General features: G+C 41.5%; 1 protein-coding gene across 8 annotated transcripts in view; it reads right to left on the reverse strand.

Moving 5' to 3' along the window:
- The window catches only part of Gramd1c (GRAM domain containing 1C), an 85,515-nt gene that overhangs the window by 29,540 nt on the left and 32,587 nt on the right, over window positions 1-23,388 (reverse strand). For 7 of the 8 annotated variants that reach the window (XM_015994668.2, XM_006975760.4, XM_015994669.3 and 4 more), the window contains exons 6-7: window positions 22,291-22,371; window positions 4,269-4,387 (exon numbers count right to left, since the gene is read on the reverse strand). In XM_015994668.2, coding sequence (XP_015850154.1) covers window positions 4,269-4,387; window positions 22,291-22,371 — 200 coding nt within the window. Of the gene's footprint in view, window positions 1-4,268; window positions 4,388-7,814; window positions 8,136-22,290; window positions 22,372-23,388 lie in introns of those variants that run through there. The other variant, XM_015994670.3, reaches the window with a different exon arrangement.

Genomic DNA, 23,388 nt, shown 5'->3' on the forward strand with positions numbered 1-23,388 from the left:
CTGGGCTTTCTCCAACAATCACTATTAAGAAAATACTCTAAAGGTTTGCCTACAGCACTATCTTATAGAGGCTTTTTTTTTTTTTTTTTTTTTTTTTTTTTTTTTTTTTTTTTTTTGGTTTTTCGAAACAGGGTTTCTCTGTGTAGCTTTGCGCCTTTCCTGGAACTCGCTTTGTAGACTAGGCTGGCCTCCAACTCACAGAGATCCACCTGCCTCTGCCTCCCAAGTGCTGGGATTAAAGGCGTGGGCCACCACTGCCCGGCCGAGAGGCATTTTCTTAATTGAGGTTCCCTCTTGTGGTTTGAAAGAAAATGGCACCCAAAGGGAGTGTCACTATTAGGGTAGTGGCCTTGTTGGAGGAAGTGTGTCACCATGGAGGTGGGCTCTTTTGCTCAAGTTTCCCTCAGTGTGACAGTCAGTCAACTTCCTGTTGTCTGCAAGTTGTAAGAATCTCAGCTGCTCCAGCACCATGTCTGCCTACACACTGCCATGCTCCTAGTCATGATCATAATGGACTGAACCTTTGAAACTGTAAGGGAGCCACCCTAATTAAATGTTTTCTTCTTAAAAATTGCTATGGTCATGGTGTCTCTTCTCAGCAATAGAAACCCTAACTAGGACAGAAGTTGGTATCAGTTTGACTGGGGTATTACTGTGATGGGTCTGGCCATGTTTGGAGGAATTTGGATTTGGGTGTAGGTTGAGTTTTCTTTCCCAGCTGCCAGTCCCAAGTAACCACATAGAGGCTTAGATTAATTACAAATGCTTGGCCAATAGCTCAGACTTATTACTAACTAGCATTTACCACTTAAATTAACCCATTTCTATTAGTACAGGTGCTGCCATGTAGCTCATGGCTTTACCTGTCCTCCAGCATGTCTTATTCCCTCTGTGTCTCTTGGTGACTCCATACTCTGCCCTTCTTCCTCCCAGCATTCTCAATTTGACTGTCCTGCCTATATTTTCTGCCTGGCTACTGGCCAGTCAGTTCTTTAGTAACCAATGAGAGTAATATATATTCACAGTGTACAGGATTATTCCACAGCATTAAACAGTAGAATGCTTTAAGCACTGCTTAATGAGCCATGCTAGTAGGAGCAGGAAAAACAGTTGTGCTAAGAGTTATTTGAACTATGGGGAGCTCACTTGAGGTCTCAAAGGAGAAGAGTTTTAGTATGTTGCCTAGAGATTGTTCTGGTGATATTTTGGTGAGGAGAGTGGCTGCCTTTTGCCCTTGTCCAAAGAGTCTGCCTATGTCTAAAGTAAAAAATTTTTTATTAATTCCGTTGGCAGAGGAAAACTCAAAACAGCCTAGTATAGATTCTGTTTTGTGGTTACTACTGTTAACTCTAAAAGACTTATAATGAAAATTTTGAGGAGGAAAAGAGCACCAGGAGGTAGAATAGAGCTAAATTCTGTGTTCAAGGAGATAAATAGATTAAGAAATGGAATAAAGGGAGTGGTGACCTCAGGGCAAGATCCCATTCAACTAAGTTTCCAAGTTGGGAAAAGGAACTAAAGAAAAGCTTAGAGCCAAGTGTGGTGGGGCACACCTTTAATCCTAGCACTAGGAAGGTAGAGGCTTTCAGATAGCTGAGTTTGAGGCCAGCCTGGTCTAGAGAACAAGTTTCAGAACAGGCAGGCTTAGGCAGTGAAGGACAGAAAGTTGGTGAAGATGTAACTGAAGTAGGGGGCCATGTTCCAGGCCCAGTAAGCAGCAGAACTTGGCAGCTTCAGCCATGTGGCTCTGGCTTTAGAGTTAAGGATAGAAGAAATGGGCTGTGGAATTTGCCCCTACATTTAAGGAAAGCTGCTGAAGCCAGGCATGTGTCAGTGGTGTCCCTGAATGGAGGCCTAGAGGGGTCATTTTGTGAAGCTGTGAAGTTGAAGCCTGGATTGTCTTGGAGAAGCCAAGATACTAGAGATGCCAAGGATACCTGGCAAGGAAAGCTGTTAACAGGGAGTGGAACCAGCCCAAGAGAAGGAAGTGTGTTGCAGTCAACAAAGCTGAACAGAGTTGGAGATCTGAAGAACGTTTTGACATCAAACATGAAGATGCAGAGTTTGGAGTTTGCCCAGGTGGTTTTTGGTCTTGCTTTGTTCCAATATTTCCTCACTATGCCCCCTTCCCTACGTTTAGAATGGTAATGTATATCCTGTGCCATTATATGTTGGAAGTATGTGATCTGTTTCTTGATTTTGATTTATAGGGGATTACAGTTAAGAGATTGCCATATATCTCAGAAGAGACTTTGGATTTGAAACAAGTTTGAGACTGTTAAAGACTATAGAGACTTTTAGAACTTTATACAAGTTGGACTGCATTTTTGCTTTGTGATATGGCTATAAGTCTTCAGGGGTCAGGGAGTAGAATGTGGTGGTATGAAAGAAAATGGCTTACAAAGGGATTGACATTATTAGGAGATGTGGACTTGGAGGAAATGTGTCACCGTGGAAGCCGGCTTTGAGGTCTCTTTTGCTCAAGTTTCCCTCAGTGTGACAGTCAGTCAGCTTCCTGTTGCCTGTATGATGTAGGACTCTCTGCTGCTCCAGCACCACATCTGCCTATATACAGCCATGCTACCCGCCATGATGGTAAAGGACTGAACCTCTAAAACGGTAAGCCAGCCCCAATTAAATATTTTCCTTTTTAAGAGTTGCTGTGGTCATAGTGTCTCTTCACAGCAATAGAAACCCTAACTAAGACACCTCCTCTCAGATGACTTTAGCTTATGTCAAGTTGACATAAAATGAACCAGCACAAGCCCTATTTAACTCTGCCCAAACAATGGTTAGCAGACCAGCAGCCAGCTCACTCCTGGATAGGCGGAATAGTGAGGCTCCATGGGGACTGAGAGAATGAAAAAATATGGATCCTTGAAATAGCTCACCATGGGACTATGGACATCTCCAGAGTTTAAGGAGGATGGAGGTAAGAACACAGAGAGGAAAGGAACAGAAGGAAAGCAAGAATGAGACTAGAGAAAAAGAATATGGAGAGCTGAGGAAGTAAAGGTTCAAAGAGCAAGCAAGAGGGAATTGGGCATAAAGATATGCTACACACTTACTTAGGAAACAGTCAGCAGGAGAAGAAAATGCAGCTTCACCGGTGACCCTAAATGTGTATGAATCACTTGCTCAAAATTTTTATTCTTTGCTGATACAGAAACCAACAGGTCCACAAGTTGGCAGAGATCTTAAAGCCACCGAATCTGTCTTGTGTTCATAGATGATTAAACTGAGCATCAGAAAAGCCCAAAGACTTGCCTGAGATATCTCAGCTACAAACCACAATCAAGACCTTATTGACTACAATCCAAGCTGATTTTCTACACAGTTTTGATACCCAAGACTAGTAAACTTTATAATGATGACTGTAATGGAAAAAAATTGAACTTTATGGAAAAGTAATAAAATATGCATGTGCAATCATGTAAAAAAAGACTATAAATTATTGATGTAAACTGAGACGATATAGGTTGGAGCAGCAGAATAGGGGACTGCCCAGGGGAGGAAAACATTTGCGTATGTATTAAGACTTTCAACATGTTTACATAAGATCTGGAGGGCTGGAGAGACGGCTCAGCCGTTAACGGCTAGATTCACAACCAAAACATCAAGATCTGGTCCTTGGGTCTTGGCTTCTCTCACTTAGCAGAATGTTTGCTACAGAATGTTAATGTATTTATCCTTGTTTTGATTGTTATGGCCTCAATTAACATTGGATAAGGCACATGTGCCCTTGTACAGTTTATAAAATGTTCGCACTTCTTAATGAATGTATGTCAAGATGACATTTCTCTACTAATTTCTTCCTCACACCATAGCACCACACGACCCCTGCACTGTCATAGCTCACATCTCCATGGGACTGTCAGCTCCTCTCACTAACATGGTCAATGTTTACTGAGTGCCGAGCGAATGTCACTATGCTAGCGAGTCCTCGAGGAGAAGTCACGAAACCTTTCACTGCTCCGATGGCTCCTGTAAGCTCAGAGACCTCACCAGTTCCTACTCCAGATCCTTAATAAAAAGGATTTCTAAAATTAAGCAAGTCCTAAGAATCATAACTTCGTCAATATGCCTTCATGTCCCCCTTTTGCTTACCAGTTAAGTAAATGATTCTCTTCTCCCCCAACTTAAACCCTACCCTACCAACAAGGCAAACGGCACCAAAAGATAAATTAATCGAAACTCAGAAGAACCTAAAATAATTCCATTTTAATGGTTCATAATGCACCTTGCCATTTTAAGTCACCTCACTGTACCTTGGCTGCACATTTTCTTCTATTGATAATGACAAGTTTTCCATTTCTTCAGCATTTAAGCCCAGCTCCGTGCCATAGTTCTGCTGGAGCAGTTGCCAGAATTCCTGTCTGGTCAGGCTCTAAGATAACAGAAACATTGCATGGGTATTGGAAAATACAACAGATAACATACTAGCAATTCAAAGCACAAAGGTCAAAGTTAAAGGAACTATGGTATAAGCCTTCAAAGTGTGGCTTTGGTAAATTTTTGGCCTATTGGTCCCTGTATTTTCTGTTTCCTATAAAAAAAAAAAAAACAAAAACGGGTCAATCAGGGCTGGGCATATAGCTTAGTGCTAGAGAGTTGTGTAGCATGTGCAAGGCTCTGAGTTCAAGTCCCAGTGCTGCAAAAGAAGAGTTAATAATGCCCATCTGATAAGAGTTGACACAGGAAAGCTGGAGAGATGGCTTCATGGATGAGAGCACTGGTTGCTCTTCTAGAGGACCTGGGTTTGACTCCCAGCACCCACATGGTGGCTCACAACCATCTCTAACTCCAGTTCCAGGGGACCTTCTGGTCATCTCAGGCAAACAAGTGGTGCACAGGCCTACATGCAGGCAAAACTTTAGTAAGTAAAGAGTTGATACAAGAAATTGATAAACATATATACATAATGATCCCCCTAAGATGGGGTTTAAATGTGTTGTCCAGGCTGATCTTGGGCTCAAGCTATCCTCCAAAGCAGTTGGGACTCAAAGGCACATGCCACTTAGAAAATGGTGAGTTTTCAAAGTATGCAATAAAGTAGCTTTGTATGTGAAGTAAAATGCTTAAAGTGTTCTTTTTATAAAAATAAGTTATTTATCATTTCTGGCAATTACTGATCTAAAATGCACACAACCTACGATCACCATTCACAGTTCTAAATGTCAACTCAGAATGGAAACTTTTTTTTTTTTTTTTTTTTGAGACAGGGTTTGTCTGTGTAGCTTTGGAGCATGTCCTGGAACTCATTCTGTAGACCAGGCTGGCCTCGAACTCACAGAGATCCACCTGCCTCTGCCTCCCAAGTGCTGGGACTAAAGGCTGCTCCACCGCCGCCCAGCAGAATAGAAACTGTTAATTCACTATTATATCTGAATATTTTAAGCATTTTTTGGGACTCTGTACACCAGTGAGCTCTAAATTATATTTCCCTAAAATAGAAAAGGCAAGAAAACTGTCTTCAGAGTACTAATTTACTTTTAATAAAGTCCAGCTTGCATATAGATAGCGTATTAGTGTTAAACTCATCAAATACAGCAGAGAAATGGCTATGTGGTTCTGAGTGCTGACTGCTCTGTCAGAGGACCAAAGGTCAGCTCCTAGCTCTGAATTAGGCGGCTCACAAACACCTATACTTCCAGTACCAAAGGATCTGACACTCCCTTCTGGACTCCATGGGCATCGCGCGCACACACACACACACACACACACACACTCACACTCACACTCACACACACACTAAAAAAAAAATCTTAATCATATCTGACGATGGTGGCACACGCCTTTAATCACAGCGCTCAGGAGGCAGAGGCAAGTGGATCTCTGTGAATTCAAGGCCAGCCTGGTCTACAGAGTGAGTTCCAGGACACCAGGACAGCTGGATCTACACAGAGAAACCCTGTCTCGAGAAAATAAAACAAAGCAAAACAAAAACAGTTTAATCACCTAATACAGCAAGCTGTAAACTGTATAGCAAAACAAAAACATCATATTCTAGTAACTAACAGACTGGATTCTGGAAGCATTACAGTTCATTATATGATTAAGCAAGACATGAGAGAGGCAGCAGGGTACCTGAAGCAACTGTCAACAAGATCTCTCACCCATTCCACAGCTATTTATGGGGAAAGAAGCGCGTGGCACCTCACTAGAGTCTAAGGGTAAAACAATCTCCGCATCAAGTACTTCTAATATATTTGAGGTGATATCGGGCACTATTAAGTAAGACATACATTATCATATGGGAATGGGCTGTAGATTCAGTGGGATGGGGGAGAGAAAAGGAAGGAAATAGTACTGAGGATCAGGGTGGCCGGATGAAGCTCCAGAGCGGAGAAGGGCTTCTGGGTAAGATGATGGAAAGACAGATGTGGGGAAGGAGAAATGAGAAGAGATGGGGAGAAGATAAGCAACCCATAAATAGAGAAGGAATACACGACTGTAAGCAATGTTTGTTGCAAAGCCAGCAAATCGTCTGTTAGCCCAACTAGAGCCATGTTTCGCAGTTAGGAAGACGACTATAAAAATATTTAATGGGGTCAAATGTATACATGCCCTGAATCCAGCCCTGATATTCTCTACAGCAAACGCCCCTTCCTTCCCCGCTCCCCTGCCTTCTCCCCTCAACCAGCAGCTGTGCATCCTCCTTTTACTAGACGAGCTTTGTTACATTTCACGGAAGCAGGGCACTTGAAAGGAAACCTGTGCTTTCGAGCGCTGTTTGCCGAGCCCAGATGACCAGACGGCCACAAGAACACTTTATGACAATTCAGATGTCACTAGCCACATTTCAAAGTGTCAGAAAATATCCACCCAAATAACTACAATAAAGGAGTCGAGGTAAGAAAAAAAAAAGACAAGCCTCTTTGCTTTGAAACTAATCGAGCTAAGAAAAAAAAAAGAAGAAGAAGAAGAAGAAGAAGAAGAAGAAGAAGAAGAAGAAGAAGAAGAAGAAGAAGAAGAAGAAGAAGAAGACAAGCCTCTTTGGTTGGAACTAATTGTATTAACACGGAGTAAAAATCTCAGTTTGGTGAACTCTAACTGGAAATAACACATCTAGAAAATGAAACATCTGTAATGTTTACTATCTACTAGAACTGTCTTTTTACCCGATAAAGTCTTCTGAAGCAGAACATCCAGGGAATAAAAATACAAAGACCCATTAGTGACAGCTAAAAAACTACTGTCCTTGGTCCTAAAGGAACTTGACTTCTACCCCAGAGATTCATGGGTAGACTCTGTCTTCATAGCAATAGTCCATACTGTGAATTAACTAAGTCTTCCAAAGACATCATCTTTGAGACAGTGTTCCTGTCATAAAAGGGTGGTTAGCGTTACCAAAAGGAGACAATTTTTCAGCACACCTGTGATTGATCATTAGCCTGTCACAAAAACTGTTTTTGAAATAATAGACATTTCTAAAGATAAAAACGAAAGCAAACAACGAATCAATCGTAAAAGAAATGCAACTTGGGAGTAAAATACTAAGAACAAAATGCTATTTAAGTTAATTAGCAAGATAATTTCAACATACATTTTGATCCATTAGGCCAATGTAAATACATACTTGGTTAATGGAAAACAAAACAAGACTCGCTTAATTCAAGGTGTTGTTGATTTACTGGCTTGTTAAAAATAACCATTTTTGCCAGGTTGTCCAACTGTCACAAAAGCATGGCTATTTACAATCACACTGTTCAAACATACCCAGCCTGATAGTCGCAACTTTTTCAGCACTTAGCAGCCGAACCTTAGAGGGGAAAAAAAATGACCTAAATATTACACGAAAGCTGACCACCTACCTGCAAAGGATCGGCTCGGGGCTCAGCCTGTAGATACTTGAGCAAAATAAAGATGAACCGAGCAGTAATCAGATAGGGACTCAAAGTCGGCAGATCAATTGCTGGCCCAGAAAGCTTTGTATTCTAAGTATTCTATGAAGTCTTTATCCACAGTTGAGCTTCAAAAATTTGGTAACAGCTAAGCAAAATCACTACTTCAGTTTTCTACTCTGTTATGAGGCACTTTGCCACGTAAAAGCCGAGGTCGAGGGCAGTTTGAAGCCTGAGCTGCGGCTTGGCTTCCGGGTTCTGAGCACCAGCCCTCTTTCCCAGGGGCAGGTCGGAATGCTCAGCTGAAGTTACACCTCACTCCACAGGTTCCTAAGCCACGCCTACAGAGCAGCATAGGTAAACAGTGTTTTATTAAAGGGACAGTTCCTAATTTCTTCCCTTCGACACACAGATTGGGGCCAGGCAGCAAATGAAAAGATCTCCCGTGTGCTCTGATGGGAAAGACCCACTGCAGTATTGTTTCAATCCCCACTTGAAAACCAACGATGTTCAAACTTAAACTTCCCCGTGACCACACTTTTCAACTCTAGCAAGTTGTTATTGTTCATATACCACTTACTGACCTGTATTCCCACCAGACCCCCGTCTGCCCTTATGACTAGAACAGATCCTACCCTCCTGAGTATCAGAGATGGAATGTCGGGGAGGAACGGGAAGGGCCAGCTGCTCGGGTAAAGCATTCAGCATGTCTTTCGTCACCAAAAAGTTTAAGGTGATGTCTTGCTTACTCAATAATTCTTTCCCTGGAAAATATTTCTGGCTTTAGTTCATTCAGAATAATTTCCTGGCAGAGTCCTGACTATAATAAATGGGACAGTCTCATCTACCAATTCTAATTTCTCCCAAGAAGAGATGTTTTAAATGAAAAGTCACAGCTTGCCCTGATTGCTATCAATTCACTCCAATAGTTCAGTCAAGTGTATAAGACAGGTCAAGGTTCTTGCTATTACAAATAATGCTGATATGAGCCTTGGAGCAGTGGGAAGGGGCTTGGACCTGCCTAGGCTCAGTGTGCTGGGCTCTGCTGACTCCCCTTGGGAGACCTTGATTTGGGGGATGTAAGGATGTGGGGTGGCTTGGGAGAGAGGGCTGGAGGTGGGAGGAGGGAGGAGGGGGGGGTCTGTGGATGGCATGTGGAGTGAGTAGAAATTTTCAAAGACAGGTCAAATGTCACTTGATGAACTACTTTTCAGAATACTAAAGTCCGACGGCTTTACCAGAATGACTCTGAAGAATTCCACCCACTCCTGCCGGTCTGGTGTGGTGGTACACGCCTTTAATCCCAGAGCTACAGAATAGAAAGACCCTAATTAAGAATATAAAATAAAATAATAATTCCACTCCCGCCTGTGAAGGAGGCCATCGGAAGCCGGCTTCCACCGTGAAACTTTGATGTGTTGTACTAGGTTCTCACTGGCTGAACCTGTAGGCATATACACTTCCTCTGCTCACCAAATAACGATGAGAAAGTGTATCTGTAATTGGTACTCATTAGCCCTTTCACTAACTACATTTATGTTTAAAGTAGAAAATAAACACACACACACACACACACACACACACACACACACACACACACACACACCGCAAAAAAAAAAAAAAAAAGAAAAGAAAAAAAAAAAGTTGGACTCTTAAGGAAGCCCAGGATGCAATGGGTGAGCCCAAGAGGAGTGGACATCAAAAAATGTCTTGGCCGGGCGTTGGTGGCGCACGCCTTTAATCCCAGCACTCGGGAGGCAGAGGCAGGCGGATCTCTGTGAGTTCGAGGCCAGCCTGGGCTACCAAGTGAGCTCCAGGAAAGGCACAAAGCTACACAGAGAAACCCTGTCTCGAAAAACCAAAAAAAAAAAAAAAAAAAAAAAAATGTCTTATTCAGGGAAAGAAGAGAGTTAAGAGAAAACTCCAGAAAGACTGACGTTCTTCCTCATGGAGGAAGTAGACAGAGGTGCCAAACACTGTTGAAAAGTCAAGTAAGATGAGCCTGTGACAAGCAACGTGTGGCAGATGCCAGCATCCAGAGAGTGGGGCCACCTGGCACTCAGGTCACTATGACAAAAGTGTGTGTGCTCTGAGGCTGGAGGAAGAGCCAGGTCATGGAGAGCTCTACGTGCCAGGCTGAATCACATGGCCTTTACCCTGTGGAACATAACTCCTGGTTTCATGCAGAGAAGGAATGATGTTGGAGTCGGAGTTGAAAAGACACTTTTAAAACTCCACTCAACAACCCCAAGGATAGATTGGAGTGTTAGAAAGAGCCGTGTGGGTGACCGGTGAGGACTTTGATGACAGTGGACACGATTGGCAAAGAAGACATAAGAAACGAGAATTTATCCAAGGTGCTGGCTTGGATGACTGGACCGAAGATAGATGGAGCTGTTTTGCCAACCAAAAAGGCCAAACTCATAATAATAAAGGGGGAACAATACCAGAATACATATTGTCTTAGTTGGGGTTTCTATTACTGTAAAGACACACCATGGTGGGACATGATGGCAACAGACAGACAGTGCTGGAGGAGCTGAGAGTTCTACATCTTGAGCCGCAGGTGGCAGGAGACACTATGTGCTACACTGGGCAGAGCTTGAGCATAGGAGATCTCAAAGTCGCCTCCCCGCCAACAGTGACACACTTCTTCCAACGAGGCCACACCTCTAATAGTGCCACTCCCTATGGCCCAAGCATTCAAACCATGAGTCTATGGGGGTCAGACCTGTTCAACCCACCACACATAGTTTTACACTTTAGGCTATCATGTAGCAAATATAATTAAAATTGTGATTTTGGTGTTTTTTTTTAATAGGGTAGGTTTAAATGCTGCATTTATATGATTTAGAGTACCACCAGAAAAGCAACTGAAGTGCCACATGGCTATCTCTGCAGGACAGCTTTGGCTCTGGCAACGTCGTGGGCTTGGGCTCAGGCAGACTGACCTCCCTGAGACATGCTCACACACTGCAGATGCTTATTCAGCTGGAAATGCACTCCAGTATCACAGGGACTTCTAGAGATTAGCAGTCTCCCAGCCTGCCACTCAGGGGGAGTGGAGCTGTCATCAGAAAGTCAATGATAAGCGTGACTGAGCAAAGGGTGCTGGCTTTCAGGAAGGACTTGCTGATGGTTCATCTCTGTCTCGCTCCTTACATTTCTGTACTGGTCAAAGTCTGCCTCTGTACCCTGCTTTTCTGTCCTATATTCTTGGCCTTTGTCTAATGAAGCCTCTATTAGGCTGACATGTTCTTTATTTTATTTTATCCTTATTTTACTTATTTAGTTAGTTAGCAATTTATTTTTATTTTATTTTATTTTGGTTTGTCGAGACAGGGTTTCTCTGTGTAACTCTGGCTGTCCTAGAACTCACTTTGTAGACCAGGATGGTATTATTGGTTGTTTTTTTTTTTTAATTCTTTTTGGATCTTTGCTCTTTGGTCTTTTGGGAGCCCACCATCCAGCTTCCAAATAAATCACACATAGAGGCTTATTCCTAATTACAAAAGCCCAGCCTTAGCTTGGGCTTGTTTCTTGCTAGCTTTTCTTAACCTAAATTAACCTATCTACCTTTTGCCTCTGGGCATTTACCTTCTTCTATTACTATATATCTTTCTTTCTTACTCCATTGCAGGTTGTGTAGCTGGGTGGCTGGCCCCTTGTGTCCTCTTCCTTCTCTTGCTCCTTGATCTCTCTTCTCTTCCTCCCAGATTTCTCCTTCTATTATTGTCTCTGCCTACCAGCCCAGCCTATCCTTTCTCCTCCCTTGCTATTAGCCGTTCAGCTCTTTATTAGACTAATCATGTGTTTTAGACAGGCAAAGTAACACAGCTTCACAGAGTTAAACAAGTGCAACATATAAGAATGCAACACATCTTTGCATCATTAAACAAATATTCCACAGCATAAACAAATGTAACACACCTTAAAATAATATTTACAACAGGCTGGCCTCTAACTCAGAGAACCTCCTGCTTCTGCTTCCTAAGTGCTGGGATTAAAAGCATGCACCACCACGCCAGACATTTCTTTCTCTCTATATACACAGTAATGCATTTAGTCAGTTGTTTTAAACTCTCTTCTTTCCCAACACACTTGACAAATAAGACTCGCTTCTATCACCATTCTAGTTAGTGAATCTCAGAACGGACTCTGGAGTGACAAATCGGAACTCAGGGAGGGCACTCTGATTAAACAGTGTAAGAACATGCACTACCTTTGGCCATTGGCAATGATGCTAAAGTCATGCTGTCTGGACTGGACCTAAAAATTCACTCTCAGAATGCACTTTTTAGTTTTTTTTTTTAATCTTCTTTTATGTGTGATATGTGTGTGTGTGTGTGTGTGTGTGTGTGTGTGTGTGTGTGTGTATGTGTGTGTGTGTGTGTGTGTGTGTGTCGAGGTCAGAAGACAATCTCAGGTGTGAGACCTTGTCTTACACTCTGTTTGAGGCAGGGTCTCCTGTTGCCTGCTCCGTATGCCGGCCTGCAAGCTTTCAGAAATTCCCCTGTCTTTATCTCCCATATTGTGAAAGGCATCATGGGATTACAGACATGTGCTACTGTGTCCTAGACACACACTTCCGTGTCCTCCTTTAGTGAGCTCTGAGGATGCAAACTCAGATCCTCAGGCACTCATTGAAGTGCAGTAGCAAAGCACTTTACCCACTGAGACCTCTCTCCAGCTCAAGCGCTCTTAAATTCTAAGGGGAGCTGCCTTCCTGGAACCCATATATGCTGAGAAAGAAAGATAGCTCAAAAGAAAGCTTGTGTATGTGTGAATCCAGCCTATACAATAATAATCCGAAATCCAATGACAAAATAACGTAAGACTATAAAAATTCAACTGAGCTTTAACAGCAAAAACCTTTTGATTTTTAACCCTTGTTATTACTGACAGCCAGATGTGTGTGTTTATACATAAATATGCACCTGTTTTATTAATTTAGTTATTTGAAAAAATATGAGTTTCTAAGCCGGGCGGTGGTGGTGCATGCCTTTGATCCTAGCACTCGGGAGGCAGAGCCAGGTGGATCTCTGTGAGTTTGAAGCCAACCTGGGTTACAGAGTGAGTTCCAAGAAAGGCACAAAGCTACACAGAGAAACCCTGTCTCGAAAAACCAAAAAAAAAAAAAAAAATAAAATAATAATAATAATAATAATAATAATAATATAGTTTCTTTATACATTATTTTTCAAACAATTGTCCTGTATAATTAGGAGGTCAAAAAATGAACTAAACTCTCTCCCTGCTGCCTGTAGATGGGGATGTCAAGTTCTCAGCACAGGGCCATGCCTTCCTGCGTTCATTCCATGTTCCCTGCCATGATGGACTAAGCCTCTGAAACTGTAAGTGTAGCCGTCACTCTTCATGAAGAAAGCTTTCCTTTGTACCAGGTGGAAGCCACTACAGAAAACCACAACCAAGCAATGTGCAGAGCTGTGGAGCCCAGCCCAAGGGCCACAGCTACAACACGCTCCTGCCGAAGACTCAGAGAACCTTGCAGGAGAAGGGCCAGAGAGACGGGAAGAGCCAGAGCATCGGGGGGGCTTGCTGTGAGACGACGTCTCCTAATAATATAGGAAGCCACGGTGGTAAAGTTTCACCAACGTGACAGCCCAAACGTGAGCTGACCAAGCATGACACCAAAGAGCATGCCAGACGGTTAGGAGGGGAGCCCATGAGGCCACAATCCCACACAAAGAAAGACGGGCAGCTGAGTAAAGCTGGGATGGGGAGAGGGGGTGGAGGGAGGGAAGAACACATTGGTTGTCCAAATGTCAAATGGTCAACCCTGAAAACACACATACTCGTAATACTGTATGGACTCAACAGGTTATATATGGGACTTTATGAGTATATATGAATCCATGTATGTATACTATAACAATTGATGAATAATGACGCCATCCATGAAGGAGAGGAGAGAAGGTTCCATGGGAAGACTTGAAGGGAGAAAAGGGAAGGGAGAAATATTGTATTGTAATTAAAGTGCCATCTCAAAATGAAACAAGAAAAGGAAATGAATTAAATGTATACTTTTTAAAAATATTTTTATTTTATAATTAATTATCATTATTATTATTATTATTATTATTATTATTATTATTTTGGTTTTTCAAGACAGGGTTTCTCTGTGTAGCTTTGCACCTTTCCTGGAACTTTTATAATTAATTTAATTTCACATATCAGCCATGGATTCCCCTGTCCTTCCTCCTCCCATCCCCCCTAAATACATACTTAATTTAGGTTGAACCTTGAATGGTTCTGAACCATTTTTTTTCTCCATCCTTGGCTTTTCCTTTGAACAAAAAGAATTGCAATATTTTGTTAATTAGGGATACTTCTTATTGAGATGCTAAACCCTTACCATTTTGATAAACTGAGACACTTAGAATATATTTCATGAATATCTGATACATGTCACATACAACTTATTACGCAAACTGGCATCCTGTAGAGAGGAAGGAGACCCAGTTGATACGGACTCTGACCGATACCTAGGGCCTGACAGGTGGAGGCTGTGTGGAGAAGTGGAGATGGATGTCACCAGCTGTGTGGTAACACTGAGCTTTGGCACTGCATGTGTGACAGTGCACAAGACCAATGTGACCTTTGCCCTCGAGGTGGTTATAGCCCAAAAAGGAGAACGAAAAACGAAACCAAGAGTTGTAATTGCTGTGAGTGTTGTAACGGAGAAATGCAAAATGGAAAGAAAGATAGATGACAGCTACTTCAGATTTATCAAGGAGACTCGGGACAAGGGCTGGAAAATTAGAGAGCACAAGTTGGAGGCGGAGCATGTTTGAAGACTATTGCACACTCAAAAAAAAAGTAGAACGTTTAAGAGAAGACGTTGAAACATTTGAGCCATAACAGGGAGAGGTGGGCTGGGCCCAGATTATGCAGTCCCTAGGTAACCTTTTAGGGCAATAGCTATTAAAGAAGAAGCTAAAGTAAGTCCCCCACTACCACAAAATAAAATAAAATAAAATAAAGAGTAACGAGAAACAAGCCAGTCTCAGGCACATATTTTAAAAGCACAACTTTGGCTGTAGTATTGTTGAGGGTTGGACAAACTGTCTGGAAAGGGCCATATAGTAAATATACGCTTGGTGAGCCATATGGTCTCTGTTGCAAACGCTCAACTCTGCTGTGTCATGTGAAAACACAAACAAATGAGAATGGCTGCGTTCCAATAAAACTTTATTTATGGGCACCGAACTTAGAATTTCATGTGATTGACAAGTATCAAGAAGTGTTATTCTTTGGTGGTGTGTGTGTGTGTGTGTGTGTGTGTGTGTGTGTGTGTGTGTGTGTGTTTAGCCATTTAAAAATGTAAATTCACTGGGCATGGTAGCATTTGGGAGGCAAAGGCAGGAGGATTACAAGTTCAAGACCAATGTGGTCGATAAGGTGAGCCACTGTCTCAAAAATCAAGTCAAAAAAGCACAAGAGACAGAAGTGGCCGGCTGGCTCCGGTAAAGGAGGTGGACTGGTTTAAATAGGGAAATGAGCTGAAGATGGGGTAGGGAAGAGCCCGGACCTTATCTTGAACTGTGGCTGCACGGTTCATGGCAAAAGCCTGAGAAAGCACTGATTGTATCACAGACTAGTGTTGCTACCATCATCTGGCCCTGAAGTCCCAGGAACTCAGTGTGCTCTTGCTAAGCAGGGCAAAGTTTGTAGAAACCGAAAACTTCAAAAATGAGCAGGCTGACAGATAAACACATATCTAGATATTGAAGACTCCTATCATGAGTTAATATTGGAAATATACCATCCTTTCAGACGGAGTGTACCAAGTCTTGAGTTGGAAAAAAAAATAGTTCTATTAAAAACATTTTTCTTCTTTCTTTCAAGGAGATCCAATGTACCCCAGGTTGATCTATAACTTCCTATGTAGCTTAGGACAACCATGAACTCCTATTTACATGTCCCCAGTGCTGGGATCACAGGGACTTAGTACATTGTATATACTAGGCAAGCATTCTACTAACTGAACTAACACCCAGCTCTATAAACATTCTTTTTCAAAGGCACTAGTATGAGTCTTAACTCTTTCCCTCTTCTGTGGATTTCACTGCAAAAATAAATTAACAAATGCAAAAACATGTGGCTCAAACATAATTTGGTCAAATAAAAATATTTGTTTAAATCAGGTAAGGGGATGCAAACCTTTAATCCCAGCACTTAGGAGGCAGAAGCAGGTGGATCTCTGAGTTTGAGACCAGCCTTGTCTATATAGTGAGTTCCACAGCCAGGGCTATGTAGACAAACCCTGTCTTAAAACACAAAAACGAGATAAAAAACAAACAAACAAAATCTTACTTCTAAATCAATTTGTTTTTACAGTTTTCTCATTCAAGAAGTAAACACAATTTACATATTTATATTTAGAAATTTTTCTTTGTTTTTTTAGAATATCGCACAAGATCAAGAAATCATTATCAGCACTTGGGAGGCAGAGGTAGGAGGATCTCTGTGAGTTCTAGGCCAGCCTGGTCCACAGAGTGAGTTCCAAGCCAGACAAGTCTACATAGTAAGTCCCTATGTCAATGAAAAGAAAATAAATCTAACTAATATGCCTTTTATCAATCTGAAAACAAAAATAAACAAAACTGAAAGCAAGTCCAATTTCTTAGTTAGGGTTTCTATTGCTGTGATAATGACCATGACCAAATCAACTTGGGGAGGAAAGAGTTAATTTCATCTTATAACTCTCAGGTCACTGAGGTCTCAGGTTCCTGAGGTCAGTCAGGGCAGAAACTTAACAGGGGAATCTGGAAGCAGAGACCATGGAGGAACCCTGCTTACTGGCTTGTTCCCACCAGCCTGCTCAGTTTCCTTTCTTACACACCCAAGGACCACCTGCCCACGGATGGCACTGTCCCCAGTGAGCTAGGTCCTCCCAAATCAATCCTTAACCAAGAAACCCGCCCACACACTTGCCTTTATGTAGTAGAATATTTTAAGGTGTGTTACTTCTGTTTATGTTGCATTTGTTTAACTCTGTGAAGCTGTGTTACTGTGCCTGTCTAAAACACCCGATGGTCTAATAAAGTACTGAACGGCCAATGGCAAGGCAGGAGAAAGGATAGGCAGGACTGGCAGAGAGATAGATATAGAGGGAGAAAGGATTGAGGGGAAGGAGTCAGAGAAGGGGAGGACATCAGGGGTCAGTCACCCAGCTGCACAACCAGCACGCCACAGAGTAAGAGTAAGAGTTACGGAAGTAAGAGAACGGGAAAAGCCCAGAGGCAAAAGGTAGATGGGATAATTTAAGTTAAGAAAAGCTGGCTAGAAACTAAGCCAAGCTAAGGCCTGGCATTCATAATTAAGAATAAGACTCCATGTGTGATTTATTTGGGATCTGGGTCCAGCCCCCCCCCAAAAAAAAGAGCAAAAGATCAAAGACCAACCAGCAACACCTTTAGGACAATCTAATGGAGGCATTTTCTCACTTAAGATTCCCTCTTCCCAGATATGTCAAATTGACAATAACTAACCAACCCCTCCCAGCATGGTAATAGATGACCATAATTCCATAGGATTCTAGCACCTGAGGAAACAGAGGCAGAAGGATGACAGTTTCAAGGTTAGTCTGGGCTACACAAGTTCAAAGCCAGCCTGGGCTACATAGCAGTAGCCTGTCTAAAAACAGAAAGGAATGCAGGGAAGGTTCTAGAAGTCAAATGGAACTTGTAAAATTATAGGTTATTGACACTATACCAGTTACCTAGCATTGTGCCTAGCACCTATTAACTTCATAAATGGTAGTTAGCATTATTGTATTAGTATGTTATTATTATTGTTCTTCAAAGTTCACTAAAGAAACACAGAAAGGTAGCTTTCTGTTTTTCTACTTTGTTCTCTCTGTCCTCTCTATGCTTCACTCCCTCTGTGCCCAGATCAAAGCTAGGGTCTTGCAAAAGCTAGGTACTCCAAACACTTAGCTACATCTTCAGCCCTGCCTTTGTGTGTGTGTGTGTGTGTGTGTGTGTGTGTGTGTGTGTGTGTGTGTGTGTGATGCATGTGTACACACATGTGTATACATATAAGCTTGCCTGTTGCAGGCTCATCTGCAGGATAGTTGTTGACATTGGGATGTCTTCAACTACTTTTTCACCTTTTTTTTTTTTTAAAGACAGAGTCTCTCATTGAACCTGGAGCTCACTGGCTCAGCAAGGCTGTCTCTGACCAGCAAGTCCCACAGTGCACCTGTCTCTGCCTCCTTAGCAATAGGATTCTAGGTGTGCACTGTACACCTGTTTTTATCTGGGTGCTGAGGGTCCAAACGTAGGTCCTCATGCTTGCAGTAGCAAGTACGTGACCCATGGAGCCATCTCCCTGATCCTACTTGTAGTTTCTATTCTAGGGAACTTCCACAGCCTTTAAGATTCTGGGAGTTGGAAAGATGCCTCAGTGGTTAGATGCATTTCACTGCTCTTGGGGAGTACCTGGATTCAGTTTCCATCTCCCAATTCACAACTACCTACACCCCCATTTCCAGGGGATCTGATGCCCTCTTCTGGTCCCCACAAGTTTCTGCACACTAATGCTGCACACATATTCATGCAGACTCACACACATACACATACAAATTTTAAGAAAATAAACTTTTAAGAGAGAGAGAGAGAGAGAGAGAGAGAGAGAGAGAGAGAGAGAGATGCTAGAGGCTAGAGAGATGGCTCAGCAGTTAAGAGCATTGGTGGTTCTTACAAAGGACCCAGGTTTTATTCCCAACACACACATGGTAGCTCACAACCATCTGTAACTCCAGTTCCAGGAGATCAGATGCCCTCTTTTAGCCTCCAAGGGCACAGACATGCATGTGGTACACAGACATATGTGCAGATAAAACACACATATACTTAAAATAAAATTATATATATAGTCTTTGTTTTTTAAGACAGGGTTTCTCTGTGTAGTTTTGGTGCATCTTGCTCTGTAGACCAGGCTGGCCTTGAACTCACAGAGATCTGCCTGGCTTTGCCTTCTAAGCGCTGAGATTAAAGGCATGTGCCACCGCCACCCTTTTTTTTTTAAAAAAAAAGATTCTAGTTAGGATAGTTTTAGGTAGTATTTAAAATATATGTTTCAACATCATTTCTTGTCTCATTACAGAGCAGAGATGGCCGCTCTTATTATTAAATAAGAGTTAATGCCTACTTGAAATAGCATTACATGTTAGTGCTAAAGACAATGAAATGATCAAAAGGTTTGACAAGCTCAAGTAATATATGAAGATGGTAGTCCTCCACTCATGTGAACAAAGAATACAAAAGTCATCATACACACACACACACACACACACACACACACACACACAGTACAAGCACACACACAAACATACACATGTGCACAATAAACATTGAATGTTGAGTATTTAAAATAGTGTTTGACTTGTAAGTTCAGTCACTTCAGTCTTTGCTCCTGTTTTGTGTGGCTTTCTTCCTCTTTCTTTGGTTTGTTGAGACAGGGTCTTCCTAACCTACCCTAACCCACCCCAGGCTGGCCTTGAACTCTTCAGTCTGCTCCAGCATCCTCAGTGTCGAAATTGTAGGCTTGCACCACTGCCTTATCCCCTCTCCCTTACTTTTGATAGGTCTAGGTAAAGCTTGTTGATTTTTAATTTGTTTTCCAAAACAACCTTTCATTCTATGGACCCATTTTGCTATTCTCTATTTCGTTCATTTCTGCTCCAATGTTTATGTTTCCTTGGTTCTGCTTATATGGAGTTAATTTGCTCTCCTTTTTCTAGCTTCATAAATCCAAACGGTAGGCTACTGATCCAAGATCAGCCTTTTAAATATGTAACAAGTGTTTACAGTTATAATTTCCCTTCTAAATGCTGCTTTAGCTGTATCCCATGAGATTTGGTGTAGTTTTGTTTTCATTTAGGTTGTGAAAGGATTTTTTAAAAAAAATTTCCCTTGTGATTTCTTCTTTTCCCCAGCGGCTCTTTAGGAATGTTCTATTTAACTTACTTTCTAGTGAACCTCTGGTTCCTAATTTCATTCCACTGTGATCAGAGAATACATTTTGCATTACTTTAATCCCTTTGAATGCATTGAGACTTGCTTTATAATCTAGTATTATGGTCAGTTCTGGAGAGTATCCACATGCCCTTGAGAAGAATGTATAGCTGATGCTGTTTGATAAAGCATTCTATAGGTGTCCTTTGGTCCTGGCTAGTTTGTGGTTGTGTTCTTCTGTTTACCCTGAGGAACTCTGTCCAGTTGTTCCCATCATTGCAAGTGGGGTTATTGAATTCAGCTTTTACTGCTAAATTGTTCCTTTCTCCCTCCAATTTTGCTCATTTTTTTCTTTATATACTTTAGGACTCTGTTACAAGGTACATATGCACTTAAAACTGTTGTGAATTCCAGACAATTTGACCCTTCTACCAATGCAAATACACCCCTTGTCTATCCACTTTAGTTTTAAAGACTACCTTGCCAGGTATCCCTGTCAACACTGTTCTCTGTTTGCGTGTAATATTTCCTTCTTTCCCTTTCAAGGTATTTGTTCTTTGACTCTATTCTGTCTCAAACATGATATATAGTTGGACTATCTATTTTTTATTCCATCAGTTTTTGGATCTCAATTGTACTGTTGGCTCCTTTATAGTTATATGAGGATTTAAGTAATATCTAGTAAAAGATCATTTTAGGAAGAGTACTGGCCATTTTATGTCAACTTAACACAAACTAGAGTCATCAGAGAGGAGGGAGCCTTGATTAAGAAAATGTCTCCATAAGATCCAGTAGACAAGCCTGTAAGGCACTTTCTTAATTAGTCATCAATGGTCTGGGTTGGTGGTCCTGGGTTCTACAAGAAAGCAGGCTGAGCAAGTCGTGAGGAGCAGGCCAGTAAGCAACATCCCTCCATGGTCTCTGCATCAGCTCCTGTCTCCAGGTTCCTGCTCCATTTGAGTTCCTGTCCTGACTTCCTTTGATGATGGATGTGATGTAGAAGCCTGAGCTGAATTAACCCTTTCCTCCCCAAGTTGCTTCAGTCACGGTGTTTTATCACAGCGATAGAAAGCCTAAGCTACTAAGTCCATTTTGTTTATCAAATGTGTTTGTCCCTTTATGTTTCCAGTATTGGCTTCTTACACGTTAAATAGGTATTTATTTTCTAGTTATTGTTTTACTTCCATTAATGTTTCTTCTACTATCTTTTTTTTTTCTTGATCAGTAGTCCAGGGATTATAATTAGCACAGTAATGTAACCATAGGGGTTGAGGGTATGGCTCAGTGGTACATGCAGGAGGCTCTGGATTCAACCACCAAAACAACAACAATTAAGGGGCTGGGATGATAGCTCGGGAAATGCTTGCTGGACAAGTATGAGAACCAAAATTTGAATCCCAAACACCCTTATAAAAGGCCAGAAAGGGCTGCACCACATACCTACAGCTCCAGCCCTGGGAGATGGAGGCAGACAGCTCCTGCGCTTGCTGGCCAGCCAGCCTAACCGGAACAGTCAACTTCTGGAGCAATGAGACCCTGTCTCACAGGAGTAAGGTGGAGTGTGGCCAAGGAAGACATCGAATTGTCCCCCTCAGGCCTCTGTGCACACTCGAATCTCCACTAGCTTAGATGCACGCAACCACCACAAAAACCTTCTTTAATAAAAACTTGCTAATTCACATTTTTATTACATTTATTTATTTATTTATTTATTTATTTATTTATTTATTTATTTATTTATTTATTTATTTATTCTTGAATTCAGGTCATCAGGCTTGGTGGCGAGTGCCCAGTTTTTAAGTTTTAAAATTTTTCTTCCTTTCTCTTCTTTTTATTGGCTGTGGGGTAGGATCTTTTTGACTGGAGTCTCACTGTGTAGCTCTGGCTGCCCTGGAACTCAATCTGTAGACCTCAAACTCACAGAGATCCTCCTGCCTCTGCCTCCTGAGTGTTGGGATTGAAGACATATGCTATCACTGCCCAATTCTTCAATTTTTTTAAATTTAAGAAATAACACAAAAATAACTATAGATCTTTTGCTTTAAAGAATTTGAAGTGTTAGCCAGGTGGTGGTGGCACACGCCTTTTATCCCAGCACTCAGGAGGCAGAGGCAGGAGGATCTCTGTGAGTTCGAAGACAGCCTGGGCTACAGAGCTAGGACAGCCAGGGATGTTAAACAGAGAAACCCTGTCTCAGCAAAATAAAATAAAATAAAATAAAATAAAATAAAATAAAATAAAATAAAATAAAATAAAATAAAATAATAAAAAATAAAATAAAATAAAATAAAATAAAATAATAAAATAAAATAAAATAAAAACATCAACAAAAGAATTTCTGTTGTGGAATTGTCATCCGAATTAGATTCATGAAAACAAGAAAGGCTCTGCACAAATTCTACGTAGGTCCACACTAGCCCCCCTGTGCCTTCTTACAGCAGGCCTCTGGGATGAACACTTACCTTATCTAACAACACATTCTGCCACAACCGAAATATGCTCAGGTAGCTTCTGTCTCTGGCACCGAAAGATGTGAAGAAAAACTACAAAGACAAATAAGGGGACAAATTAAGCACCGTGGAAACGAAGGGGACAGACACACTGGATAAACAAAGTGCACTTAGCGTCTTAGGGTTTCTATCGCTGTGATAAGACACCGTGACCAAAGCCACTTGGGGAGGGAAGGGTTTGCTCAGCTTATGCCTGCACATCACAGTTCTGTCATGAAGGTCTGTGGGGTCCTGCTGACCAAAGCCCACAGCTACCAACTCCCCACACTGTTTTCACTTGTCTTTGTGTTAAAAGAAAAATAAATAATTGCTGCATAAATGAGACTTCTTTATAAGCCCTCCCCTGTAACAATAGCATACTAAACATCATTTTCAAACATAGTGTTGTTCTTATCTACCAGGGAAATGAGCTAAAACTAGGCAGCTGTTTATGTTCATAATAATTTTCTCAAATTAATCTAAATAAATTTATAGAAAAATGGAAGTATTTTATTCTGAACTTTGCGATATGATGCCTGTCAGTTGAGCCACATATAAACTAAGAATACAAGTAGATTTCAGAAATGTATATATTAATGATATGAATTTTAAGTTAGGCAACTTTTTCAAGTGTTAAAAATACTCCAAAAATAGTGGATCCCTGCACATAAAACACTCAAGTTAAACTCTGAGGCTTCTGATGTTATAGAAAACAGTAGAATGCTCTATCTGTAATTCTGTGTCTGTTTTCAGCACTATATCTTTCTCTACATTTAGCTATTTTTGTAAAGTCATATTTAAAGTTGACTTCAGTGAGAAGGTGCAGCAAGAGACATCCTTGAATGAGGCCTCCTGGTGGGTCTTCTCTTCCATCGGCCTAGTCAGTGACCGCCTATCACAGAGCTGACCTACAGGGAGGAGGAAGCTAGTTCTATGCTGGAGTGATTAAGAAAATTTCACACATGATTTGGGTATTAATGTTTTCACAGACAGATTTTTCAATTCATTAATCTGAGGCCTCTCGATTACACACACACACACACACACACACACACACACACACACACACAC

This window comes from Peromyscus maniculatus, chromosome 12, assembly GCF_049852395.1.
Source record: "Peromyscus maniculatus bairdii isolate BWxNUB_F1_BW_parent chromosome 12, HU_Pman_BW_mat_3.1, whole genome shotgun sequence".
NCBI lineage: Eukaryota > Metazoa > Chordata > Mammalia > Rodentia > Cricetidae > Peromyscus > Peromyscus maniculatus.